At 44.2% G+C, this 27,223-nt stretch overlaps 1 protein-coding gene across 1 annotated transcript in view; it reads left to right on the forward strand.

Annotated features, from left to right (window-relative positions):
- Nucleotides 1-26,595, forward strand: part of ANKRD60 (ankyrin repeat domain 60) — a 47,560-nt gene extending 20,965 nt beyond the window's left edge. Inside the window, exons 2-4 of the mRNA XM_073607899.1 lie at nt 19,214-19,344; nt 21,256-21,421; nt 26,154-26,595. Coding sequence (XP_073464000.1) covers nt 19,214-19,344; nt 21,256-21,421; nt 26,154-26,575 — 719 coding nt within the window. The 3' untranslated portion in view covers nt 26,576-26,595. The remainder of the gene's footprint in view (nt 1-19,213; nt 19,345-21,255; nt 21,422-26,153) is intronic.
- Nucleotides 26,596-27,223: the final 628 nt, after the last annotated feature.

Below are 27,223 nucleotides of genomic sequence, written 5' to 3' on the forward strand. Positions count from 1 at the left end.
TCTTCAAGGGAAGTTGTGCCTATTCGATTGTTTATCAATTTGATCATCTTAATTATATTGCAACATCGATCAGATAATAAAATGGCGATCATACATGCTTTGATAAATGATCAATTTTCTTTTTTGATCGATCTCTCCTGATAAGAATAATCGCTACACACAGGATAGTGTATTTTGGTTGGTCGTTGAAAGATACGATTGTGAATTAGGACTGGTTCACACCTTTGCTTTTTTTAGTGCATTTTTAATTTTTCAGAAACACACGACAGGGTTTCCTATGGATGTAGTTCACATCTGTGCATTTTATGGAAAGGGACCTTTTTTTTCTGGTTTTTTTTTTTTTTTTTGGTTCCATAGACTTCAATGGATCAAAAACGTATATTGAAAAACGCAAAATGCATCTGGAATATGCAAACTGCAACCTGCATAGGTGCGAATCAGGACTTAAAGCGGGGGTTCACCCACACCGCCAAAAAACAAAAATATTAAAAGCCAGCAGCTACAAATACTGCAGCTGCTGACTTTTAATACATGGCCACTTACCTGTCCCAGGGTCCAGCGATGTCGGCCGCCATCCTAGGTGAGGGAATCAGGAAGTGAAGCGTTGCGGCTTCACTTCCCGGTTCCCTACTGCGCATGCGCGAGTCGCGCTGCGCGTCCCAAGTGGTCCCCGCTCTCTCCTGGGAGCTGTGTGTTCCCAGCAGACAGCGCGGTGGGGACGGGAAGAGGCATAGACTCCCATGGGAGTCTATGCCAGAAGTGGGTGCAAATACTTGTCTTAGACAGGTATCTGCACCCCCCTCCCCCCTGAAAGGTGCCAAATGTGACACCGGAGGGGGGGAGGGTTCCGAAAAGCGGAAGTTCCATTTTTGTGTGGAACTCCGCTTTAAAGTGGTGTTCTGGCCGAAATGATACTTTTTAAATAAAAATACCCCTATAATACACAAGTTTAATGTATTCTAGTAAAGTTATTCTGTAAAGTAGGGTCTGTTTTGTTAGTTTATAGCAGTAGTTTGTTATTTTATAAACTTACAGCAGGCCGTGGCCATAAGTGTGGGCATCTGAAGCCAGACTGTATTTCTTCCTGGATCTCATCCTTGCAGATCTCGTACATGCTCAGTGCAAAAGCAGTGTAAAAAATATTCAAAGACACTGCGCTTACTCAGTAATAGCAGCTCACACAACAAATAAGGAAATTTGTAAATAGTGCAGGTATATATAGTGTAGCGCTAGTTTAGATCACAAAAACTATTAAAATGGCAAAAAACAGATGTATCAAACAGTTTGTTCATAACACCATACGTTCAGAATGGTACTGAGAAAGATTTCAATAGGTATCTGTTGCATAGAAAATCTGAAGACCAATAAAGAGTCCCAAACAGGTGGTAGTGTCTATACACCGCGTAGATAAATTGAGAGAGGTAATACACGATAATTGGATCCCCCGTATGGAAGCAATGCAGGCTTACCGGAAACGCGTTTCGTCTACTCAGACTTCATCTGGGGAGACTCCACTGCCTGCCATCAGTTTTACTATAAGCGCTTTTTTAATATGGAGAATGTAAGTGTTTTACCTTAATAAATCTTATTTTAAGAAAACGGTATTATACTATGTGGCCCCTTTTCTTACCTTCTATGAGCCGTCACGAAATCGGGTTATACATGAAAGAATTTTGTCGGGAGCCCTAGAAACAGCATCTGGATTCCATATTGTCCCATCGGGAGACCCAACTTCATTGCCCGGTGGCAATACAAGCATTACTGACTCAGGGGACATATGTTTCTGTGAGTCCAACGTTTCCGGTAAGCCTGCATTGCTTCCATACGGGGGATCCAATTATTGTGTATTACCTCTCTCAATTTATCTACGCGGTGTATAGACACTACCACCTGTTTGGGACTCTTTATTGGTCTTCAGATTTTCTATGCAACAGATACCTATTGAAATCTTTCTCAGTACCATTCTGAACATATGGTGTTATGAACAAACTGTTTGATACATCTGTTTTTTGCCATTTTAATAGTTTTTGTGATCTAAACTAGCGCTACGCTATATATACCAGCAAAAGCAGTGTAATAGGTTTCAGGTCAGGTTTCCATAGCAACGGCAGTGTCAGAGGAAGTTGCCGCCCCTTCCCAGAAGGCAGTGCAAACAGGAAATGATGCGATGGGCCACGGCCAGGGAGGAGGAAGTGAAAAATGAATACAGCAGATATACAGTAGACGATGAGAAAAAAAAAATAGAAAAATATCCAATTCATTTACAGTGCACAGTTTAGTGAGGGATGCTGAAGATCTTTAATGATCACATCTCTGTTTCCACCATACATTTGAAATACTTTGTTCATGAATACGAAAGTATCTCAGTGCTGCCAAATGATGCAAACCGATCAATCATTTTCTGCCTGAGCTGATCGACTCAGTCTGATCGAATTTGATCTAAATCAATTGGAAGGTTATGCCTATTTGATTGTTTATCAATTGGATCGTTTTGACCAAATCACACATTTATTTATTACAGGTACTTATATAGCGCCGTCAGTATACGCAGCGCTTTACATTCACAACAGTCAGATAATACAATTGCTGCCTGTGTGCAACCATATACACTTTGATCAATGATCTATTTCTTTTCTGATCAATCTCTCCTGATAACAATAATCGATCTATAGTTGACACCTCCGATTTGATGAATATGCCACACACAGGGAAGTAGATTTCAGTCGATAGTTGGAAGCCTGTAAATGATTGATCACATCTCTGTATCCACCATACATACCAAATACGATCAGATTTGTGAGAAAAATATCTCACGATCCATAATTTTCTGCTCCGGCCGATCGACTCAGTTTGATCAATTTGAATTGAGTCTAAATCTCTCGGAAGGGGAGTTATGCCTATTTGACTGTTTGCTGATCATTTACATTGAATCCCACATCTATCGGGTAATAAGATGAAACGTGACACCATTAGGGGGATTTTGGTCACTTCCTGTCTCGGTGACACCACCTGATTCTACACCTATATACAAAGATCTGTATTTATATACAGATCTCAACTACTTTCCCCAATGGAGGTAAACAATTACACGTGTCTACACTGTAATCTTCCTCTGTGTTTACAAAGGGAACCAATCCAGAGTGCTGAGCACGCCCTGCAATGTAAGGTTATAGACGGTGTTCTCTTATTGGTTGAGCAGGAGAAACTGAAAGCTGTGCGCTCACTGATTGGATAGAGGGGGCGGGTGCAGGGCTGCCTAGTAACCAGTTCAGCAGCCCCGTTCTTGTTGGCAGCCTCCTTGCGGTTGCCTAGCAACACTTCCTCTCCCCGGTTCTCGCTTCCTGTGATCCTTTCCTATGGCTCACCATGGGGAAGTCCGGGACCCCTCACCTCACGATCCATCATTTTCTGCTCTGGCTGATCGACTCGGTTTGATCACACCTCTGTATCCACCATACATACCAAATACGTTCAGATTCATGAGAAAAATATCTCACGATCCATAATTTTCTGCTCTGGCCGATCGATTCAGTTTGATCAAATTTGAATTGAGTGTAAATTGATCGGAAGGGGAGTTATGCCCATTCGACTATTTGCTAATCATTTAGATTGAATATCACATCTATCGGTAATAAAATTGAAGCGTGACACCATTAGGGGGATTTCGGTCACTTCCTGTCTCTGTGACCCCACCTCACAGCATTTCTTTTTCTTCTCGGATTATTATCACTACCAGGGGCGGACTGGTAACTCATGGGGCCCCCGGGCAATAGGAGATTATGGGACCCCCTGGCAATCAGAGATTATGGGGCCGCACAGTATACACACACACAGTATACAATCACACAGTATACACATACATGTACACACAGTATACACAGACAGATGTAAAAAAAACACAGATTTATACATACTGTCCCTGGTTTTACTGAGGCTGGCAACCCTGATGGGGCCCCCTAGTGGCCCAGGGCCCTCGGGCAGTGCCCGAGTGGCTCAATGGTCAGCCCGCCCCTGATCACTACTAACTACTGTTCTCTCTAAGATTCTACACCTATTTACAGAGATCTCCGATCCTGCAGGTATTTATATACAGCGCTCAGCTACTTTCTTCAATGGAGATAAACAATAACACGTGTCTACACTGTAATCTTCCTCTATGTTTACAAAGGTAACCAATCCAACGGCGTGTTCCGCGCTCTGGATTGGTGTAGGGTTATAGATGGTGTTCTCTGATTGGATGAGCAGGAGCAACTGAAAGCTGTGCGCTCACTGATTGGATAGAGGAGGTGGGTGTAGGGCTGCCTAGTAACCAGTTCAGCTGCCGCTGTTTCATCAGATTTGGCAACCTGTCAGAATGTGTAGCGGAAGTGACGTTTCGTCGAAGCCATCTTGCTACACCCCGCACGCCTCCATATTAAGGATATCCTGAGAAGGGGGAAAGCGGACATCTTGTTACACCCACCGGAGTTTTGCATTTTACACTTATTTTTAAGAGTAAAGTGAGTTTATATAGTGAAATAGAATACTTAGAACTCCGTCTGACTGGTTAGATGTTGAATTTTAAAAACAGCGGCAAGTCTGCTCATCTCATAGGTTAGCTAATCTGACAGAAGTTCGCTGCTTTTAAAATTCAGTAATAGTTATTATTAGTTAGTTATTTTTTCAGATTTTTGGTTTTTCATTCTTTTGAATTTTCTGATTTTTTATTTTTCGGATTTTTTAAATTTCGTATTTCCGATTTCTCGAAATTTCGAATTTCGGAAAAATACGTTAGTTCTCAGTGCCCGGATGTAGTCACTATCTGAAGATGGCAGAGCTGAAAGAGAAGCTGGAGCTGCTGGCTGGGATCCCAATCCACCTCCAGAGGTTGTCCTATGTAGATGAAGGTGACGAGGCTAGGGGGGAGGGGCTCAAGTTTTTGGGGTTTTTTTCATGTATTGTTTACGTGTTTCCGCGTGACGCACATAGGACTGACAAACGTTTTAAAGAAGCTCCAGGACCCTTTTAGGCAGGGAGCGCTGTGTGTTTTTTTTTTTTTATGTTTTTTTCCCTCCAACCACTTTGCATATTATTTTATTTATACTGTGATTCTGTACTTGCCAAATATGCTACAGAAATCTCCCTCCACTGAGTCTGGCTGCTGCCATTTTAACTGTTGGCAGCTGAAGGTGCTGCCTGTTCACTTCCTGGATTTACACAGACACACAGAGGCACACCTCCAGCTCTGCAGATCTCATTGGCCCTCTTATGATTCACCCCCCCCCCTCCCTTCCTGGCAAAAGAGTTAGAGAGAGATGTGCATGATGTCATACTCCTAGGCTTTTTACCAGACAAGAAACAGGAAGTGGGCTGTATAAGGTATTTACTGGCAGAAAAAAAAATGTTTTACTATCCAAAGTTAAAACAACAAGGGCAGAGGATTTAATAGATGAAAAGTTGAAAAAATGACTGAAGTTCCACCTTAATTTTAATGGCACCTAAAAACGCGGTGCAGTTCTCACATGATAAATCACACTGCAATCCCGACAGTCCACATCTCAAGAAGCTTGTCGCCCAGAAAAGGTTCAGGAGCTTATTTCGGTCGACAAGCTTCACGCAATGCCGTTTGTGGCGCCAGAACCACACCGCGTTTTTAGGTGCCATTAAAATAAATGGCATCTGAAATTCGCGCTGTGGAATTTGTAATTTTTAGCAGAGAGGTTTGAAGTCACAGGCAGAATTGCAGCAATTCTCCCGTGATTTTAAAATACTTAGGTGTGAGTGCAGCCTAAGGCCCCTTTCACACTGGGGCGGTGGGGGCGTCGGCGGTAAAACGGCGCTATTTTTAGCGCCGCTTTACCGTCATTTTAGCGGCGGTATGCGTCCGCTAGCGGTGCGGTTTTAACCCCCGCTGGCAGCCGAAAAAGGGTTAAAACCGCTTGCATAGCGCCGCTACAGCAGCAGTATAACCGCGCTGCCCCATTGATTTCAATGGGCAGGAGCGGTGAAGGAGCTTGAATACACCGCTCCTTCACCGCTCCAAAGATGCTGTTTGCAGGAGTTTTTTTCCTCTCCTGCCAGCGCACCGCTTCGGGCTTTCACACTGGAGAAACAGTAGCGGCAGATTTAGGTCGGTTTGCAGGCGCTATTTTTAGCGCAATAGCGCCTGCAAACCGCCCCAGTGTGAAAGGGGCCTTAGGCTCCATTCACAATTCACGTTTTCTGAACACGTGACAAAACACAGGAAACACGCGATTTGGCACGCTTTTGGGAAACGCACTGCAAACGCACTTGCGGCCTTAGTGACACAAGACAGGAAGTTAGGGGGAATCACCTTTTGCGCTCACCATACATATAACAATCAGACTGTACGATCGACATTAGATTTACAAGAACTAGGCATGACGTCCGTGGATTTGGCAGTTTGTTACCCACGTTCACACCATTTTGCAGGATGCATATGCACTCAGGGGTGCTTGTTACAGGAGTACATTGAGGTCGGGTATGTTTGGTATCAGTATGATCCAAAGACAGGGAAATGGGATCCATACCGGGGTACATATATGACCCCTTAGGACTCATGCCTGTGGATGCATTTGTGTGAAAGCCAAAATAATTCAGTGTATTTCTGTGTACAGGAGTCACGGAGCTCATTCACCTTGGCACCAGAATCTGTAAGAGCCATGTTTTTTTTATGCATCCGGCATGCAGACAGCCTATGCCAGGCAATGACTGGCTGTATAGACTCAGTCGCACATCTGAGTACACCATACTGCGACCCTGTCCCCAGCCCAGTTGTGCTCATAAGTTTACATACCCTGGCGGAATTTATGATTTCTTGGTCGTTTTTCAGAGCATATGAACGATAACACAAAAACTTTTCTTTCACTCATGGTTAGTGTTTGGCTGAAGCCATTCATTATCAATCAACTGTGTTTACTCTTTTTAAATCATAATCACAACAGAAACTACCCAAATGATCCCGATCAAAAGTTTACATACCCCAGTTCTTAACCACTTCCGGACCGCCGAACGTCAATATACGTCCTATCTTTGAAGAAGGATATCTTTGTTATGGCAGCAGCTAGCTGCCATAACTCTGGTATCCTCTTCTTCAGCCGGTGGTCCAGTTTCCGATAATAGTGGCAACGCTGGGGCAGCACTTTGCAGGGGGGCAGCATGGAAAGAGTCCCTGCCAGCTTGCGCTACACTGTTAGTGTGGCGCCAGTCTTATGGAGCGGACTGGGCTGAGAGGCAAATTAGTCTAGTGCCCGCACTGCTTCCGGTGTGCAGGCGGCCGACATTCCGCAACTGTGGGGGGGGAGCGCCGCTTCTAATTTTGACTGTTCTATCATCCTGGACCACAAACCTTCCTCACTGTGCCATATCTTTTCTGCTGCACCATTGGCATGGTTATATCTTCTCCAGGGGCGTTGCTAGGTCTACAAAAGATCTGGGGCTAGAGCCCATAGCATCATACTAAAGAAAGTCATACACTTGGGCGGGCATACACATGTATATACAGTAATAAACGTGTGTGTATATATCCCCAGAGAGCCCCCCACTTACATCAGGGTCCCCAGAGAGCCCCCTTACATCAGGGTCCCCAGGGAGTCCCCCCTTACATCAGGGTCCCCAGAGAGCCCCCCTTACATCAGGGTCCCCAGAGAGCCTCCTCCTTACATCAGAGTCCTCAGAGAGCCCCCCCCCCTTACATTAGGGTCCCCAGAGAGCCTCCCCCTTAAATCTGGGTCCTTAGAGAGCCTCTGCCTTAAAATCAGGGTCCCCAGAGAGCCACTCCCTTGCTTCAGGGTCCCCAGAGAGCCCCCCACTTACATAAGGGTCCCCTGAGAGCCTCCCCTCCCCTTTGGGGACCTCTGCAGAGACTCGGGGCTATTGGCCCCAGATTCGGGGCTATAGCCCCAAAGCCACCCCCTAGCAACGCCCCTGGTCCTCTCCATAAAATTATCAGAAATTTGCGCTTAAAGTAGAACTATAGGCAACACTTTGTTTTTTCATTTTGGATAGACTAAGGAAGAGTTTTAGCCCCTGTCAGTTTATTTTTTACCCTCCCTGTCCCATTGAAGAGATTTCCCTACACTTCCTGCTCCATAGCCAAACAGGAAGCGAGAGGAAATCTATGCAAATTAGGGGAATCCATTGCCCCCCCAGGTCCTCAGAACTAGTGTTCCTACTCAAAAATTTCAGGGCGGGTCTTAAACAGCAAGGGGTGTGGCCTTGACAGGAAGGGGTGGGCCATATTTAAGTTAGGGGGTGCACGAGTTTAGTCAGGCCTAGGGCAGCACAAAACCTAAATACGCTACTGAATAGTGGTCTCTACAGCGGATTCGCTGCAAGATCACTTTTATCGGCAGCAGGAGAGGGCCCCCCTCCCGCCGCTCTCTGGTGCCCTCCGCCGCTTACCGGAGCCGTCGGTAGCGGCGGAGGCGATCGGATGCCTCTCCTTCCTGGGTATGGAAACGAGTGAGGGGAAGATGGCCCCCACGCGTCTCCATACCATTGAAGCGACGTCAATTCATCACTTTTGCCCATAGCTCTTAAAAGGGCCATTTTTATTTACATTAATAGGAATAGGATGTGATAGGAATAAAAGTGACACAATTTTTTTTTTTAAAAGAACAGTGTAAAAATAAAAGGTAAAATAAATAAGAAAAAAAAAAAATTTTAAACGCGCCCTGTCCCTCCGAGCTCACGTGCAGAAGCAAACGCATATGTGATTAGCGCCCGCATATGAAACCAGTGTTCAAACCACACACATGAGGTATCGCCGCGATCGGTAAAGCAAGAGCAATAATTCTTGCCCTAGACCTCCTTTGTAACTCAAAACATGCAACCTGTAGAATTTTTTTAAACGTCGCCTATGGAGATTTTTAAGGGTAAAAGTTTGACTCCATTCCATGGCGCAATTTTGAAGTGTGACATGTTGGGTATCAATTTACTCTGCATAACATTATCTTTCACAATATTAAAAAAAATGGGCTAACTTTACTGTTTTCTTATTTTTTTAATTCAAAAACGTGTAAAGTGCGCTTGTAAGACTGCTTCACAAATACGGGGTGACAGAAAGTATTGCAATGACCGCCATTTTATTCTCTAGGGTGTTAGAAAAAAATGTAAAATGTTTGGGGGTTCTAAGTAATTTTCTAGCAAAAAAATGTTTTTAACTTAAACAACAAAGATCAGAAAGAGACTCGGTCTTTATTTGACATCAATGACAGCTTGAAGTCTTTTGTGGTATTTGTGGATGAGGCTCTTTATCTTCTCAGATGGTAAAGCTGCCCATTCCTCTTGGCAAAAAGCCTCCAGTTCCTTTAAATTCTTGGGCTCTCTTGCATGAACTGCACGTTTGAGATCTCCCCAGAGTGGCTCAATGATATTGAGGTCAGGAGACTAAGATAGCCCCTTCAGAACCTTCACTTTATTCTGCTGTAGCCAATGCCAGGTTGTCTTGGCCTTGTGTTTTGGATTATTGTCATGTTGGAATATCCAAGTACGTCCCATGCGCAGCTTCCTGGCTGATGAATGCAAATGTTCCTCCAGTATTTTTGTTAACATAATGCATTCATCTTGCCATCAATTTTGACCAAATTTCCTGTGCCTTTGTAGCTCACACATCCCCAAAGCGATCAGCGATCCACCTCAGTGTTTCATATAAGGAATGATGTACCTTTCATCATAGACCTTGTTGACTCCTCCCAAAATGTGACCAAAAAGCTTCATTTTGGTCTCATCGCTCCAAATGACTTTGTGCCAGAAGGTTTGAGGCTCTGTGCTGTTTGGTGTATTGTAAGCGGGATACTTTGTGGCATTTGCGTAGTAATGGCTTTCTTCTGGTGACTTGACCATGCAGCCCATCTTTCTTCAAGTGCCTCCTTATTGTGCATCTTGAAACCGCCACACCACATGTTTTCAGAGAGTCCTGTATTTCACCTGAAGTTATTTGTGGGTTTTTCTTTGCATCCCGAACAATTTTCCTGGCAGTTGTGGCTGAAATTTTAGTTGGTCTACCTGACCGTGGTTTGGTTTCAACAGAACCCCTCATTTTCCACTTCTTGATTAGAGTTTTAACACTGCTGATTGTCATTCTCAATTCCTTGGATATCTTTTTATATCCCTTTCCTGTTTTGTACAGTTCAACTACCTTTTCCCGCAGATCCTTTGTCAATTCTTTTGCTTTCCCCATGACTCAGAATCCAGAAACGTCAGTGCAGTACTGGATGAAAGATGCAAGAGTCTGTCAGGAGTCCAGAAACTCATTGACCTTTTACACACACACTAATTATAAGCAAACAGATCACAGGTGAGGATGGTTACCTTTAATAGCCATTCAAACCCCTTTGTGTCAACTTGTGTGCATGTTATCAGGCCAAAATCACCAGGGTATGTAAACTTTTGATCAGGGTCATTTGGGTAGTTTCTGTTGTCATTATGATTTAAAAAGAGTAAACACAGTTGATTGATAATAAATGGCTTCAGCCAAACTCTAGCCATAAGTGAAAGAAAAGTTTTTGTGTTATTCATATTCTCTGAAAAATGGACAAGAAATCATAAATTCTGCCAGGGTATGTAAACTTATGAGCACATCTGTACATTCAAATGCATCCATGTGCATGACCCCTTATCCACACTAAGCATGAGCAATAAATTGTAGTCACCAGTAATCAGAATGCTCAGTTCCTGCAGGGGGGACACGTCTTCTGTACCCTATGTGGGATCTATGTCTTTGTGGTAGATACAGATGTGGCTCATCTAGTACAAACTTTATGAAGACCCCCATACGGCCATGTGTTATACAGTGTGTGAATATTTGAGGGTCGGTGCAGTTTATATAGTACAGAAGAAAAGATTATGGTGGTTTTGCATGGAAGAGGAGTTGGCATACCAGGGGTCCTTACCAGCACCAGGATAAGAAAACGAAGGAGTGCTTCTGGGTAGTGACATCTGTCCAGAGAAGATGTCCCCAAACAGGGCAGGTATGGATCTGGCTGATGGACGTCTGATTAGAACACTAATGCCCCGTACACACGGTCAGATTTTCCGACGGAAAATGTGCGATCGGAGCGTGTTATCGGAAATTCCGACCGTGTGTGGGCTCCATCTGACTTTTTCCATCGGATTTTCCAGCACACAAAGTTTGAGAGCCTGCTATAAAATCTTCCGACAACAAAATCCGTTGTCGGAATTTCCGATCGTGTGTACACAAATCCGACGCACAAAGTGCCACGCATGCTAAGAATAAATAAAGAGATGAAAGGTATTGGCTACTGCCCCGTTTATAGTCCCGATGTACGTGTTTTACGTCACCACGTTCAGAATGATCGGATTTTCCAACAACTTTGTCTGACCGTGTGTATGCAAGACTAGTTTGAGCCAACATCCGTCGGAAAAAATCCTAGGATTTTGTTGTCGGAATGTCCGGTCAATGTCCGACCGTGTGTACAGGGCATAAGGCAGCACTTCAAGAGGAAAGCAACGACTCTAGAGAAACAAGATAAAAGGAAGGCGCCTCTAAGTGCAGAACACTAATGCTGCATACACACGAGCGGAATTGCCGACAGAAAGAGTCGGATGGGAGCCTTACATCGTATATTCCGACCGCGTGTATGCCCCGTCGAACTTTTTTCTGTCGAAAATTCAGACGGACTTAGATAGAGAACATGTTCTATATTTCCGACGGAACAAATTACTATCGGAAAAAACGCTCGTCTGTATGCTGTTCCGATGCACCAAAAACGACGCATGCTCTGAAGCAAGTACAAGACGGAAGCTATTGGCTACTGGCTATTGAACTTCTGTTTTCTATTCCCATCGTACGTGTTGTACGTCACCGCATTCTGGACGGTCAGAATTTGGTGTGACCGTGTGTATGCAATACAGTTTGAGCGGAATTCCATTAGAACTCCGTCGTAAAAACCTTCAGAGTTTATTCTGACGGCAAAACCGGTCGTGTGTACAGGGCATAAGACTTTATAAGCTAAAAGGATTAAAAACTCTTACTAAAAGGTTGTGGTAAAAAGGCTCATCATAGAGGAGTCCAGCAATGGTGGTAGTCCTGGAATGGTCAGGTCAACAGCAGGGTGTTGTGTATCCCAGCCATCCAGCAGAGGGAAGCCGCGTGACAGGAGACCAGTGAGGAAGCATCTGATAGGCTCCTTCTTCATGCCGATCACCAAGATCGGCATGATCACCAAGTATTGGTGTTCTGTACTTAGAGGCACCTTCCTTTTATCTTGTCCTTACCAGCACACCTCTGGTCTTTAGTATATTTTACCAGATTAGCCAGCCTTGTGGAGATTCCCCCCCCCCCCCTCCTCTCCTTAGGTCCATATTCGACGTTAACATCTGTGGAGTATCCTTACCCCAATCTCTAGTTGATTTGAGCAAGTATATATCTAAGGATATCTTATGCCAACTTTTAGTCGCTGAAAAATTCCCTCCTGTCTCCATGCACCTATCCTGGGGGTGGTCCACTTGAACCCCTGTGTCCGCCTCCCCCCCAGACTGTTATATCAGTCATCTGCCATATAACTTTGTCTGTACCCTTACAACCAAATGGTCCTGAAGAAGCTACTGTCTAGCAAAACGTGTTGCCCACCCATAGGACAAGACCACTTGGATATTATGTATCAATACTTGGTGTAATGACTATTACTCTTGTCCAGGATTGAGTTGAGGGTACACATATATTTCCATAGGTCCCTCTCGTTTTCCCTATTGGTTGGCTTTGTTTTCAAAGCCTAGGTTTTATTTACATGTTTTTAATGAATTGTTAAATAAATTTGAAAGTTTATAGTAATTATTTGTGTATATGTCTCATGTCGTGCCTTAAAAGTCCACCTACACTCACAGGGATCATGCATGTGAGATAATCTTTCTTTGGTCTAATTAGGATGTTGGCATGCTCTAGAAAGCTGGTTTTGTCTTTATAAAGTACAGCGCATAGCATACATCACAGACCTCTTAATCTAAGGGGGAAAAGTGACTTCAGTATGGTATTGGCCGCACACATGGGCCACGTAAGGCTACAAAGGATAGCCACATGCCCAGGTTATATTATACCATTTGGATAAGAAATGTTAAAGACACTGCCTTTACACACACATGAACTTTAATGGCATCCCAGTCTTTGTCCGTAGGGTTCAATATTGAGTTGGCCCACCTTTTGCAACTATAACAGCTTCAACTCTTCTATGAAGGCTGTCCAGGCCTTCTCATCCAAGAACAGTGCCTGACCTCACAAATGCACTTCTGGAAGAATGGTCAAAAATTTCCCAAAGACACACTCCTAAACCTTGTGGACAGCCTTCCCAGAAGAGTTGAAGCTGTTAAAGCTGCAAAGGGTGGGCCAACTCAATATTAAACCCTGTGGACTAAGACTGGGATGCCATTAAAGTTCATGTGCGTGTAAAGGCAGGCGCCCCAATACTTTTGATAATATATGCACCCACCTTGATTTTAAAAACGTGCATTTATTCATATTTTTGCATTGGAGCCTGCAAGTCATTGCAGTTGATCAGTGGATGGCAGGAGCAATGCATGAGCTCTTGAGGACTATTCTTCCAGGCACCGGTCCACTGGCGGTGTGTCCATTAAGGGCGCACGGGTGCGCACCCCCCCCCTCTCCAGCCACCCCCTCTGTGTAGTATTGATAGGTTCATGCATTGCATGAATCTATCCATGGGCGCTGTAGCCACCCCCTATTCAGGCCTCTTTTCGGACGCCGGGCGCCTGAATTACAGCGGCGGGGGGGGTGTTTTTGAAGAGCCTGATTAGAGCGATAGGCTCTAATAGGCTTCAAAAAAGGTGAACTGCGAGCACAATCCATTGCGCTCGCAGTCCACCCAGGTGTGGTAGCAAAGCAAATAAATATTTTCTTTGCTAACACAGGACCACCTCTCAGCAAATCAGGAGGCATGGATGTAATATCGGTCACCTGATTGGCTGAAGGCAGAGGCAATCCCATTGGCCACCTAGCAGAACAGGAAGTACAGTAGACACGCACACGCAAGGACACAGGAGCCATCGCCGCGCGATCAGTCCCACAGCTTGCTGCCTGACCCTTCCATCACAATGGGGTAAGTGTTGGGCAGACAGCGGGTGGGGGCTGCATATTATTGGCACAGAGGCTGCAAATGATGGGGCTTAGTTGGCTGCATTTGCTGGGCATAGTGACTGCATATTATGGGCACCGAGGCTGTATTTGCTGGGCACAGTGGCTGCATATTGTGGGCACAGTGGCTGCATTTGCTGGGCACAGTGGCTGCATATTATGGGCACAGAGGCTGCAATTAATGGGCACAGTTGGCTGCATTTGCTGGGCGCAGAGGTTGCATATGATGGGCACAGTTGGCTGCATATGATGGGCACAGTTGGCTGCATATTATGGGCACAGTTGGATGCATATTATGGGCACAGCTGGCTGCATTTGCTGGGCACAGTGGCTGCATATGAGGGGCACAGTTGGCTGCATATGATGGGCATAGTGGCTGCATTTGATGGCACAGTTCTTGCAATTGATGTTTTTGTTTCAGTAGTTTTTAGTTTGTTTGCGCGCCCCCCCCCCCCCCCAAAAAAAAAAAATTTTGAGCACGAGCTGCCACTGCACAGGTCTACTGAGGTAAATACCTTCAGTTACAAGACAGTAAGAAGTATCATGGACTAGGAGTGTGGGGACATCATGGCACTTGTGCTCCATTGAGATCTATAAGGGCTTGTAGTCAATATGTGGACGAATGATGCAGCAGTGCAGGCAGAGCCACGCACGACCAGAGTGCATTCAAAAATCGCAGGCATCTGCAGAGAGGACATCCCCCGGATTCAGTGGTTTCATGTTGCTCCCTAAATATGGGGTTGCAACCCTCCCCTAGGCTCCTTTCATACAGTGCAGTGTTTACCTCCCCCCCCCCATTCAATAGAGATCTAAGGTGGATCACTTTTCAGAGGACCTTGAAATGAGGTTTGCAGGCATTTAGGGGGACATACTGCCTCCTTTTGATGCCTCCCTTTCTTTTCTTTTTATTTTAACCGACAAGCAGTGATCTTCCATTGTGAGACTGCAACATCAGCCGTGATCCAAGTACAGGTATTTTGCACCTGGTTGCAGGCAGAGACTGAACTGATGAGCGGGCTCTCCCTTACACCTCCTGTCCTGTTTGCCCCCCCCCCCCCCCCCTGAGATTGATGGATATGACGTGCATGTAGTATGTTCTGATCAACAGAATAACTGGATCTTGCAATGAAGTAGAATCTAAAGAACAGGAAATCAGGTCAGATGTCCTTACAGGAAGCAGAAATGTGGTCAAACGGGCAGAAGTTGGCAACAGGTGGTCAGCATAGGTGAAGGTTGGGAAGATGGGATTGTGAACAGTTTCCAGGCCAAGGTCAGTATCACATGGGCATCACATCACGGGCAAAAGATTAGCCAATGGATCAGGTACCAGGGGGATCTAGATCAAGTGTAGACATTGAGTATATCACAGGAGCAAGCAGAGTCTGGTCATGGGCCACAGGGGCGGACGACCACTCAGCCATGATCTTGAGTCTTGCAGTACATTAAATAGGCCACTGGGCACCAAAGTCAATTCACAGTGCACGTGTAGGTGTGCGCATGACCGTGACTCTGTGCAAAGCTCTGTGGACTGTTCTTTGAGCATATGAATGAACTTGGCTTTCCTGACAATGCCATTACCTCATATGTGAAAGTTTGACAGGGGGTGGTCTGGTCAGGGGTGATAAAAACAAGGATCAACTGCCTGTTTTTACCGCCCCCTGGGTGCCCGTGTGGCAGGAGCCTAACTGTCCAAAAAGAAGTACATTTTGTATATTGAGAATTGTACATGATTTATATTCTTAAATAGGACTACAGTGCATTGAGTTTTGAACACTGTCATCGAACATACAGCCTGTAATAGTCCTGTAAAAGCCATGTGAATAATTATCTATACAGGCCTAGGGTTGCCACCCGTACGGGATTGACCTCGACAGTACGGGTTTGGCAACTTGTGCCTGGGTTTATGTCCTCTGGAAACCCAGGCACAACATATATCCAGCGCCTCTGTCTGTGTCCCGCTTTGTCCTGTCCTCCGCCCCGTAGCTCTGTGTTTACTATGTGGCCGATGGTGGTTGTGCCACTCTCTGCTCCATATCACGGACCACCGGGGTCTCTAGTCGGTGTAGCTCCTGCTCCTTTCTTACACTTGTCTGTGTAAGAGTGCCTCACCTCATGGAGCCTCGCCCTCTTCCTGCTCTACCACAGCTGGGGACCATGGGAGACAAGATATTGAGGTGATCGGGGAGCCCAAGACCTCCTCCACACAGCGGGAACCCAAAGGTATGATCGCAGCCCCCCTCCGCTCTGTCAGCCCCCCTCCTCTCTGTCAGCCCCCCCTCCTCTGCCAACCCCCTTCCTCTGTCTGCCCCCCTCCTCTCTGTCTGCCCCCCTCCTCTCTCTCAGCCTCCCTCCTCTCTGTCATCCCCCCCTCCTCTGTCAACCCCCCTCCTCTCTGTCAGCCCCCAACCTCTCTGTCAGCCCCCCTCCTCTGTCAACCCTCTTCCTCTCTGGCAGCCCCCCTCCTCTCTGGCAGCCCCCCCTCTCTGTCAGCCCCCCTTCTCTCTATCAGCGCCCCCCTCCTCTCTGTCAGCCCCCCTCATCTCCCCTGTCCCCCCACACTACATCAGGAGACCTCCCCCCACCCCCCAAAATTACACTGGGAGGCTCCCCACCAAACATCACACAGTACATATACACTATATTGTACATTACACACGCCTGCACTATATACACTATATTGTACATTACACACTCCTGCACTATATACACTACATTGTACATTAGGGATGGGCTTTATTAGCTGTTCGCCAAATAGTGAACAATTTGGGGTGTTCGTGGCAAATTTCGAAAGCTGCGGAACACCCTTTAAAGTCTATGGGAGAGATCAAAAATGCTAATTTTAAAGGTTAATATGCAAGTTATTGTCGTAAAAAGTGTTTGGGGACCAGGGTCCTGCCCCAGGGGACATGTATTAATGCAAAAAAAAGTTTTAAAAACAGCCGTTTTTTCGGGAGCAGTGGTTTTATTAATGCTTAAAGTGAAACAATAAAAGTGAAATATAAAATTTCATATGCCTGTAAAGTGGCGCATGTTTCCCGTGTCTGAACAGTCTGACAGCAAAATGACATTTCTAAAGGAAAAAAAGTTATTTAAAACTACTTGCGGCTATAATGAATTGTCGGTCCGGCAATACACATAACAGTTAAATGATAAAAATGGCATGGGATTCCCCCACAGGGGAACCCCAAACCAAAATTTAAAAAAAAATGCGTGGGGGTCCCCCCAAATTCCATACCAGGCCTTTCAGGTCTGTTATGGATAGTAAGGGGAACACCGCGCCGAAACATTTTTAAAAAATGGCATGGTGATGGGACTGTGACGTCATAAGGGGCGGGGTCACCGGATGACATCACCCGGTGACCACGCCCATGCCTATATAAGTCGTTGCGCACCTCGCACATGGCATTACAGCGGGAGAGAGCATCGTGTCAACATCGGAAGAAGAGAAGAGGGAACAAGACGATGGAAAAGACCGGGCCACCGCTAGCAAAAGAGCAGAAGAACCGGAGAGCAGGAGAAGAACTGGAGACCGGGAGAAGAGGCCGGAGACCGGGAGAAGAGGCCAGAGAGCGGGAGAAGAACCAGACACCGGGAGAAGAGGCCAGAGAGAGCGGAGAAATCAGAAGAGACCCCCGAAGTCAGAAGAAGACCCCCAGAGCTGCCTAATAAATTACTTTAAAAACCTGTCTAGTGTGTTTATTTATTGACACTTTTTCCCCAGGTGAATGGGTAGGGGTACGATGTACCCCATACTCATTCACATAAGGTGGGGGGCCGGGATCTGGGGGCCCCCTTATTAAAGGGGCCTCCCAGTTTCCGATAAGCCCTCCACCTGCAGACCCCGACAACCAATGGCCAGGGTTGTCAGGAAGAGGCCCTTGTCCTCATCAACATGGGGACAAGGTGCTTTGGGGTGGGGGGCCGCAGGGTGCCCCCCTTCCCCAATTCCCCAAAGCACCCACCCCCCATCTTGAGGGCATGCGGCCTGGTACGATTCAGGGGTCTGGTATGGACTTTGGAGGGGGACCCCCATGCCGTTTTTTCGGCGTAGGGGGTTCCCCTTAAAATCCATACCATACCTAAGGGCCTGGTATGCCCTTGGAGGGGAATTCCTTCTCGCGCTTGCTGCAATAGGAAAATGTGTTTTTCCTATTGCAGCCAGCGCAAGATGTACAGTACCCTGTCGCCGAGAACCAGCACGATGGGATCGCGCTGGAAGCACAATCTCACGGCAGGTACTGTACATTACACACGCCTGTACTATATACACTATATTGTACATTACACACGCCTGTACTATATACACTATATTGTACATTACACACACCTGCACTATATATACTATATTGTACATTACACACACCTGCACTATATATAATATATTGTACATTATACACTCCTGCACTATATACACTATATTGTACATTATACACACCTGCACGATATACACTGTATTGTACATTACACACTCCGCACTATATTCACTATATTGTACATTATACACGCCTGCACTATATACACTATATTGTACATTACTCACACCTGCATTATATACACTATATTGTACATTACACACACCTACACTATAGTGTACATTACACACGCCTGCACTATATACACTATATTGTACATTACACACTCCTGCACTATATACACTATATTGTACATTACACACGCCTGCACTATATACACTATATTGTACATTACACACGCCTGCACTATATTGTACATTACACATGCCTGCACTATATGCAATTGGCTACACCCACTGTTCATGCTGCGCGTCCCGTATTACTACTCCCCTAGGGCATACAGAGGTGTCCCAGGTATTTGACAATCTCATAGTGTATGCTACAAAAAAATGCCAAGCTCAGCTGAAGTATTCGGGTTTGGCTCAAAGAAAAGGTAGCAATCCTATATACAGCACCCTTTTCACTCTTATCAGTTTCAAATGTATCTCCTCCAGGTGGCATCTCAGTAAGGGGTGTCAATGTTGCTTATGGTTTGTATGCTTTGGACCACTTCTTGAACCACGTGTATCATTGACAGCATTTATATTGGTAACAGAACATCTCAATGCTGTTTGTGATTTTCCTTTTATAGGAGACATGCCTGACTCCTCTACCTTCAAATTCAATGGAATTATTCCTGGAGGAACTGTTTGTCTGAGCATCTGGTCACGGGACGGCTGGAGTGATCTTGTCAAAGCTGCAGCTGATGGAAACCTAGCAGAGGCATGTGAGAAATTTTTCCATCAATGCCTGATTGCTATCACATAGGTCCTGTATTTGATCCCCGTTTGTCATGGAGGTTAGAAATACAGAGGAATTTTAATACAGCCATTCCCAATAAAGGTGCCTATTAAGGTTTATTGAGCTGTGGCTGATTGACCTCCTTTTTGGTGGTGCCTGCATAGTTTTGAGTCCAATGTAATTTAACACCTTTATAGCTGTTTGTAAGCGTGCGTGGTATTCTTGCCCCTGATCACCATTGTAAGAGACATTCTTCCCACTGACCACCAATGTACAGGGAATTCTACCCAGTGTAAAGGGCATTCTTCCCACTGATCACTAATGTAAGAGGAATTCCACCCATTATAAGGGCATTCTTTCCACTGATCACAAATGTAAGGAGAATTCTACCCAGTGTATAGGGCATTCTTCCCACTGACCATCAATGTACAGAGAATTCGACCCAGTGTAAGGGCATTCTTCCCACTAGCCACCAATGTAAGGGGAATTCCACCTATTATAAGGGGAATTCTTTCCACTGATCACAAATGTAAGGAGAATTCTACCCAGTGTAAGGGCATTCTTCCCACAGACCACCAATGTAAGGGGAATTCTACCCAGTATAAGGGGCATTCTTCCAACTGACCACTAATATAAGGGGCTTTCTTTCCACTGACCACAAATGTAAGGGAAAATCCCCCCAGTGCAAGGGGCATTCTCTCCACTGATAACCAATGTAAGGGTAATTCTACGCAGTGCAAAGGGCATTCTCCCCACTGACCACTAATGTAAGGGAAATTCTACCCATTGTAAGGGCATTCTTCCCAATGACCACCAATGTAAGGGGAATTCTACCCATTGTAAGGGGCTTTCTTCCCACTGACTACCAATGTAAAGGGAATTCTACCCAGTGTAAGAGCCATTCACCCCACATACCACTGATGAAAGGGAAATATTACCCAGTATAATGGGAATTCTTCCCACTGACCACTAATGTAAGGAGAATTATACCCAGTGTATAGGGCATTCTTCACACTGACCATCAATATAAGGAGAATTCTAACTAGTGTAAGGGGCATTCTACCCACTGAACACCAATGTAAGGGGAATTCTACCCAGTGTAAGGGCATTCTGCCCACTGAACACCAATGTAAGGTGACTTCTACCCATTGTGAAGGACATTCTTGCCACTGACCACCAATGTAAGGAGAATTCTACCTAGTGTAGGGAAAATCTCCCCAGTGTAAGGGGCATTCTCCCCACTGACCATTAATGTAAGGGGAATTCCACTCATTATAAGGGCATTCTTTCCATTGATCACCAATGTAAGGATAATTCTACCCAGTGTAAGGGGCTTTCTTCCCACTGACTACCAATGTAAGGGGAATTCTTACCCATTGTAAGGGGCTTTCTTCCCACTGACTACCAATGTAAGGGGAATCCTACCCATTGTAAGGGACTTTCTTCCCACTGACTACCAATGTAAAGGGAATTCTACCCAGTGTAAGAGCCATTCTCCCCAATGACCACTGATGTAAGGGAAATTCTACCCAGTGCAAGGGGCATTCTCCCCACTGACCACTAATGCAAGGATTATTCTACCCAGTGCAAGGGACATTCTCCCCACTGACCACCAATGTAAGGGTTATTCTACCCAGTGCAAGGGGCATTCTTCCTACTGACCACCAATGTAAAGGGACATTCCTCTCACTGATCCCCAATGTAAGAGGAATTCTGCTAAGTGTAAGAGGCAATCTTTGATCATTCATTTGATTAATTTATGGCCACCTTAAGACTCGAAACTATATATTTTTTACCAGAGTGCCTCCTTGGTCCACACTACCAAAATGCTACATGAGAAGATTGTGCATGTGTAAGTAGAATCATTTTATTTGTTTTTCATTCTCTTTGTAGCTGAAATGTTTAGGAGTGACTACAGACAGTTCCTATAACACAGAAAATTCCTTGAGGTTTAGTGTGAAGCAGAGGAATGAATGGATAGCTGCAAGAGCCAGTGTGGCCCTTTACATTGCTGCACATCGAGGATACCTGGATATGATACGTTTCCTTTTAAAGAACGGTAAGGCTGCCAATGCTTTTAGCATTTTTTAAATGTGTTTGCTTACTTGAAACCTTGTTTCCTTTTGCAATTTCTTCAGCAGTAGTGCATTATCAAAGTGTTTCTTGTAATGAAGACCGATAACCGAGATAGTACATTTTGTCGACTAAAACGACTAAATCATTTTAGTCGACTAAATGAATACTATTTTGGACAACTAAAATACGACTAAAACTAAAACAATTGAGATGACTAAAATACGACTAAAACTAAAATGGGACTAAAACTAAAATGGCATTTTAGGCAAAAGACTAAGACTAAAACTAAATTGAAATTTGACTTCAAAATTAACACTGGTCTGTAGTGCATGTTCATACCTCAATACCTTAAATAACATATGAGATTTTTCACTCCAGCAGTATATAATGAGTTTGGAAATTGTAGAGAAATGTTAACTAATGCATTACATTTTAATTACACCCATTAGATTTTAGATGACTAAAATGAGTTTTAGTCAGCTAAAATGTACTGGAGATTTAGTCGACTAAATACGACTAAAACTAAAACAATTGCAGAAGATTAAAATGGGACTAAAACTAAAATGCCAATTTAGTCCTAAGAGTAATGCAGCGTACACACGACCAGACTTTCCGGCAGAAAAGGTCCGACGGAATCATTCCATCGGATATTCCGATCATGTGTGGACTTCATCGGACTTTCTCTTTTGAAAATTCTGACGGACCTAGAAATAGAACATGTTTTAAATCTTTCCGACGGAATCAATTCCTATCGGCAAAACTGTTCGTCTGTATGCTATTCCGATGGACCAAAAACGATGCAAGGGCAGCTATTGGCTACTGGCTATTGAACTTCCTTTTTCTAGTCCCGTCGTACGTCATCGCATTCTAAACGATCGGTCTTTGGTGTGATTGCGTTTCAGCAGAACTCCGTCGGAAAAACCGTCAGAGTTTATCCTGACGGAAAAAATAGTTGTGTGTACGCGGCATAAGACTAAAACTAAATCGAATTTGCTACCAAAATTAACACTGCCGCAAAGGTAATTAGTCTGGTATCCACCCCAAACTTTAAATAGCAGTGGCAGTGCTGGTGTCAGTATGTCAGTGCTGCCTGGAATGGTTGGATCTGCTCAGTGGTCCCCCACTCCCCCCCCCCCGGTCTGTCACTACCACAAATCTGTCTATATTCCCAAATTTATGTATGTAGTCCACATTTGGCCATAAATGCTAAGATTTCTTTCATTCAGCCCCATGTTTATGGAGGAATCATACCTGCTGGTTATTGTATCATAACATCTGCGCCAGATGCTGTCAGAATACCCAAACAGTGGCTGCATCTGATTGCATGGCTGCCAATTTTCCACTCAGCTCCTTCGCTTTTTAGGTCAAAGGATGCCAGACAGGAGGGTGCCAACAAGACCAATCACAGCTTCAATTTTGTCTGTTTCAAGAGGCGGTCGAAATTTGCTCCTTGTAAGGCCAGTTTTAAGTGCTCATGTAACTATAGCACATGTCTAGGTCAGTATGTGACAGAGGACTCACTGCAGAATGCTCCTCCTGATGGCCAGAGATTAATGAAAGTTACAGAGAACTGCTTCTTCAGCTGCAACTAATCTCTTACAAGCGGATGTGCCTATAGAAAATTACTTTGAACCCCCAAACATTATATATTTTTTTAAAGCAAAGACCCTACAGATTAAAATGGTGGATGTTGCAATTTTTTTTTCACACAGTATTTGCGCAGCGATTTTTCAAGCACAATTGTTTTGGGAAAAAAAACACTTTTTTGAATTTTTAATGCACTAAAACACACTATATTGCCCAAATGTTTGGTAAGATATAAAAGATGATCTTATGCCGAGTAGATAGATACCAAACACGACATGCTTTAACATTGTGCACAACCGAGCAACGGAGACAAACTACATACATTTTTTAAAAACCTTTAAAAGCCTTTACAGGTTACCATTTTAGATTTACAGAGGAGGTCTACTGCTAAAATCACTGCCCTCGATCTGACGTTCATGATGATACCTCACATACCTGGTGCAATTGCTGTTTACATATGACACGAGACCGATGCTTGCATTCGCCATTGCGCTCAAGCACGGGAGAAGGGCAGGGGTGCTTTATTTTTATTTTTTAATAATTTTTATTGTTATCACAGGGAATGTAAATATCCCCTATTATAGCAATAGGTAGTGACAGTTTATTAGACTCTAGATCTCTCCTCTGCTCTCAAAGCATCTGACCACACCAAGATTGGTGTGATAAGATGCTTTCCCAATTTCCCAATGGCGCTGTTTATATCCAGCGAAACTGAAGTCATGAAATCTCGTAGCTTTTTATGTATAAAAAGCTCGTAGCTTCCGGTTTCTTAGGCCATAGAGATTATTGGAGCCATTCTGGTCAGCTCTATGGTCAGCTGGCGGAACCACTGGCTGCATTCTCAGGTTCCCCAGTGGGACAGGAGAGCCCGAGAAAACCATGGAAGACGGCGGGAGGGGGAGAGTTCCCTCCCACTGCTTGTAAAAGCAGTCTAGCAGCTAATTAGCTGCTAGGATCGCTTTTACATGAAAGCTGACCGCTGGCTGAAAAGAACGATACCAAGATGATACCTAAACCTGCAGGCATTATTCTGGTATAACCACTCAAAGTCCAGCAACATACCAGTATGCTGCTGGTCCTCGTATATATTGTAATGTTCTTTTTTTTATGCAGCCTGTGGGCTGAACGAAAAAAGAGATTGATCGTGGGTATGCCCACCATTAGAATACCGCCCTGCGTCCACCCACTTCTAATGATGGGCATACACCATTTATATTTTAACTGTGGTGGTGAAATCACCTCCTACAGCGCTGGAGTCGCTGATTTAGGTATCGTGAGAGCAAACGCTGTTGCTGTCAGGATAAAACAATAAAACATTAACTCAATAAAACAACAACAATCTGTGCCAAAAAAGAGTAAAAAATATATGCCGAAGCATGGGGACAATCCGCCCCTAATGTTAGGGGTAAATCTCCCCTCCACCCCTGCCCCCATGCTTTGGCATATATGCTCTTTTTTTCAATTTTTTTTTTTTTTTTTTAACTGTAGTGGTGAATTCACCTCCTACAGCGCTGGAGTCGCAGATTTATGTATCGTGAGAGCAAACGCTGTTGCTGTCAGGATAAATAAATCAGTGCTGCAGCTGAATGGCGTACCTGAAAATAAAATAATGGTTAACAATAAAACACTGTAAAGTATAAAAGAATTACATACCTGAAAAGCAAACGCGATAAAACATAGTAACAATAAAACATTGCAGTTAAAAAATACAGTAAAACAGAGCAGAACAATAGAGAGAGAAGAGAGAAAGAATAAAATGACAACTATTTTGGGCTTTTTTATTTTATATATTTTTTTGGTTTTTTTTCACCTTTTTTTTACACTTTTGGGTTTACACTGGGTTTGGGATGGAGGAACTTGATTTGCCTGCACAGAGTCCTGACCTCAACCCGATAGAACACCATTGGGATGAAATAGAGCAGAGACTGCGAGTCAGGCCTTCTCGTCCAACATCAGTGCCTGACCTCACAAATGAGCTTCTGGAAGAATGGTCAAACATTCCCATAGACACACTCCTAAACCTTGTGGACAGCCTTCCCAGAAGAGTTGAAGCTGTTAAAGCTGCAAAGGGTGGGCCAACTCAATACTGAACCCTACGGACTAAGTCCATTAAAGTTAATGTGCATGTTAAGGCAGGTGTCACAACACTTTTGATAATATAAATTATATATATATATATATATATATATATATATATATATATATATATATATATATATATATATACACACACACACACACAAGAATGTGTGTTTGAGCTTTGGGGTGCACACCCTAATGCAATAGGTTGCGCACGCCTATGCTCTTCCTGTATGTTTAATGCCGTGTACACACGGGCGGACTGTTCAACCGGACTGGTCCAACGGAATTAATTCGTCTGACAATCTGACCATGTGTGGGCTTCATTGGACCTTCAGCGGACTTTTTCTGTCGAAAATCAGACGGACTTTAGATTTGGAACACGTTTCAAATCTTTCCGTCGGACCCAGTTCCTATTGAGAAATCCGCTTGTCTGTATGCTAGTTCGACGGACCAAAACCAACGCTAGGGCAGCTCTTGGCTACTTGCTATGAACTTCCTTATTTTAGTCCGGTCCTACGTCATTACGTACAAATACGTTGGACTTTGGTGTGATCGTGTGTGTGCAAGTCCGTTCGTTAGAGAGTCCGTCAAAAGTCCGTCGGAAAGACCGTCGGACCTTTGATGCCGAAAAGTCCGCCCGTGTGTACACAGCATTAGGGTTATAAAGAGTACAGCTGAGAGGTATAAGTGATAAGTTACTCTAGACTCCCCTATCAGTTTTCACTTTTTTTTTTATATATGAAAATGTTACCGGAATAGCCGAAACACACAAAGGTGGGCAGGAACACCCAATTCCCCATGTGGATAGGAGTTATGAATTATGGCACTGTTGTGGTCTTCATATCAAATAATTTTCATTACTTTTTCTGTCTAGTAATCGGAAAAGTATTGTTACATAAACATTATTCCTAGTTCCACTGCACAGTATTGAAATCTTTACAATATATTGACATCTATGGCACTTGTCTGGAGTTAGTAGTAGTTATAGTAGTTTTATATATTTATTTTTATATATTTTTTTTCTTTTGGTAAATTTTTTTATTTAGGAGCCAATGTACTGGCCAAAACCAAGCTTGGAAACAGCCCTCTCCATGTGGCATCAGCTATGGGCAAGTGTGACTGTGTAGATGAACTTCTAGCAAACGGAGCGCAAACGCAAGACGTCAATGAAAATGGACATACCGCTCTTGGCCTGGCACGGTCATGGTGCCAGAAGAAGGCTGAACGCCATCTCTTCCTGTTCCAGTGGCGAGAACGAGCGGCCACTGTGTCTGCCAACACTCATCTTGACCCCTCTGAACTTTTTGCTCATCAAAAGTTTGACTCGAAGCTAAAAACCTGGAGGAGTGGATCTTATGCTAAGCGCTACATGGCTAACCTTGTCCAGTGTAAAGAATTTCAGGGGTCAGGATTTAGCGCTCCGAAAAAACACACTGCTGCAAGTACAGATCTGACAACAGGAATCTGAACAATAAAATGTCAATGCAAGCTTTGTATCTGGTTTATGAAAAGTAGAGCAAAATGTAAAGCCTGCCAAAACTTTTTTTCAGATTTGAATATAGTGGGAAAGGGTCCATGCACTAATCTGAATGTATAATCTTTATCTACTTTAAGACCAGGCCTTTTTTGACACTTTTTCGTTACATTTAAAAATCAGTATTTTTTTGCTAAAAAAATTACTTAGAACCCCCAAACTTTATATATTTTTAGCAGAGGCCCTAGAGAATAAAATGGACGGGTTTTGCAATTTTTTTATGTCACGCGTTTTTTCGAACACAATTTTTTGAGAAAAATAAACTTGAATTAATTTGAATGCACACAAACACAATATAATACCCAATTTTTTAATAAAATATCAAATATGTTGTTACGCCGAGCAAATAGATACAAAACATGTTACACAGTTAAAATGAGCAGTGCTTTACCGCTAACGGCTGGCGTTTTCAGTGTGAAAGCAGCCTTACTGCGGCAGGGTGGCCGCTCTGTGACAGATCCCATACCTAGTACGTGATCTGACCCTTTCCGGGTCTGGGGCGCGCGCGCTGCCGGTGACCCACTCCCGCTGTTATTATACACAGCGAGTACCGTGCTTGCTGATTAGACAGTACACAGGCAG

This window comes from Aquarana catesbeiana, linkage group LG12, assembly GCF_042186555.1.
Source record: "Aquarana catesbeiana isolate 2022-GZ linkage group LG12, ASM4218655v1, whole genome shotgun sequence".
Taxonomy (NCBI): Eukaryota; Metazoa; Chordata; class Amphibia; order Anura; family Ranidae; genus Aquarana; species Aquarana catesbeiana.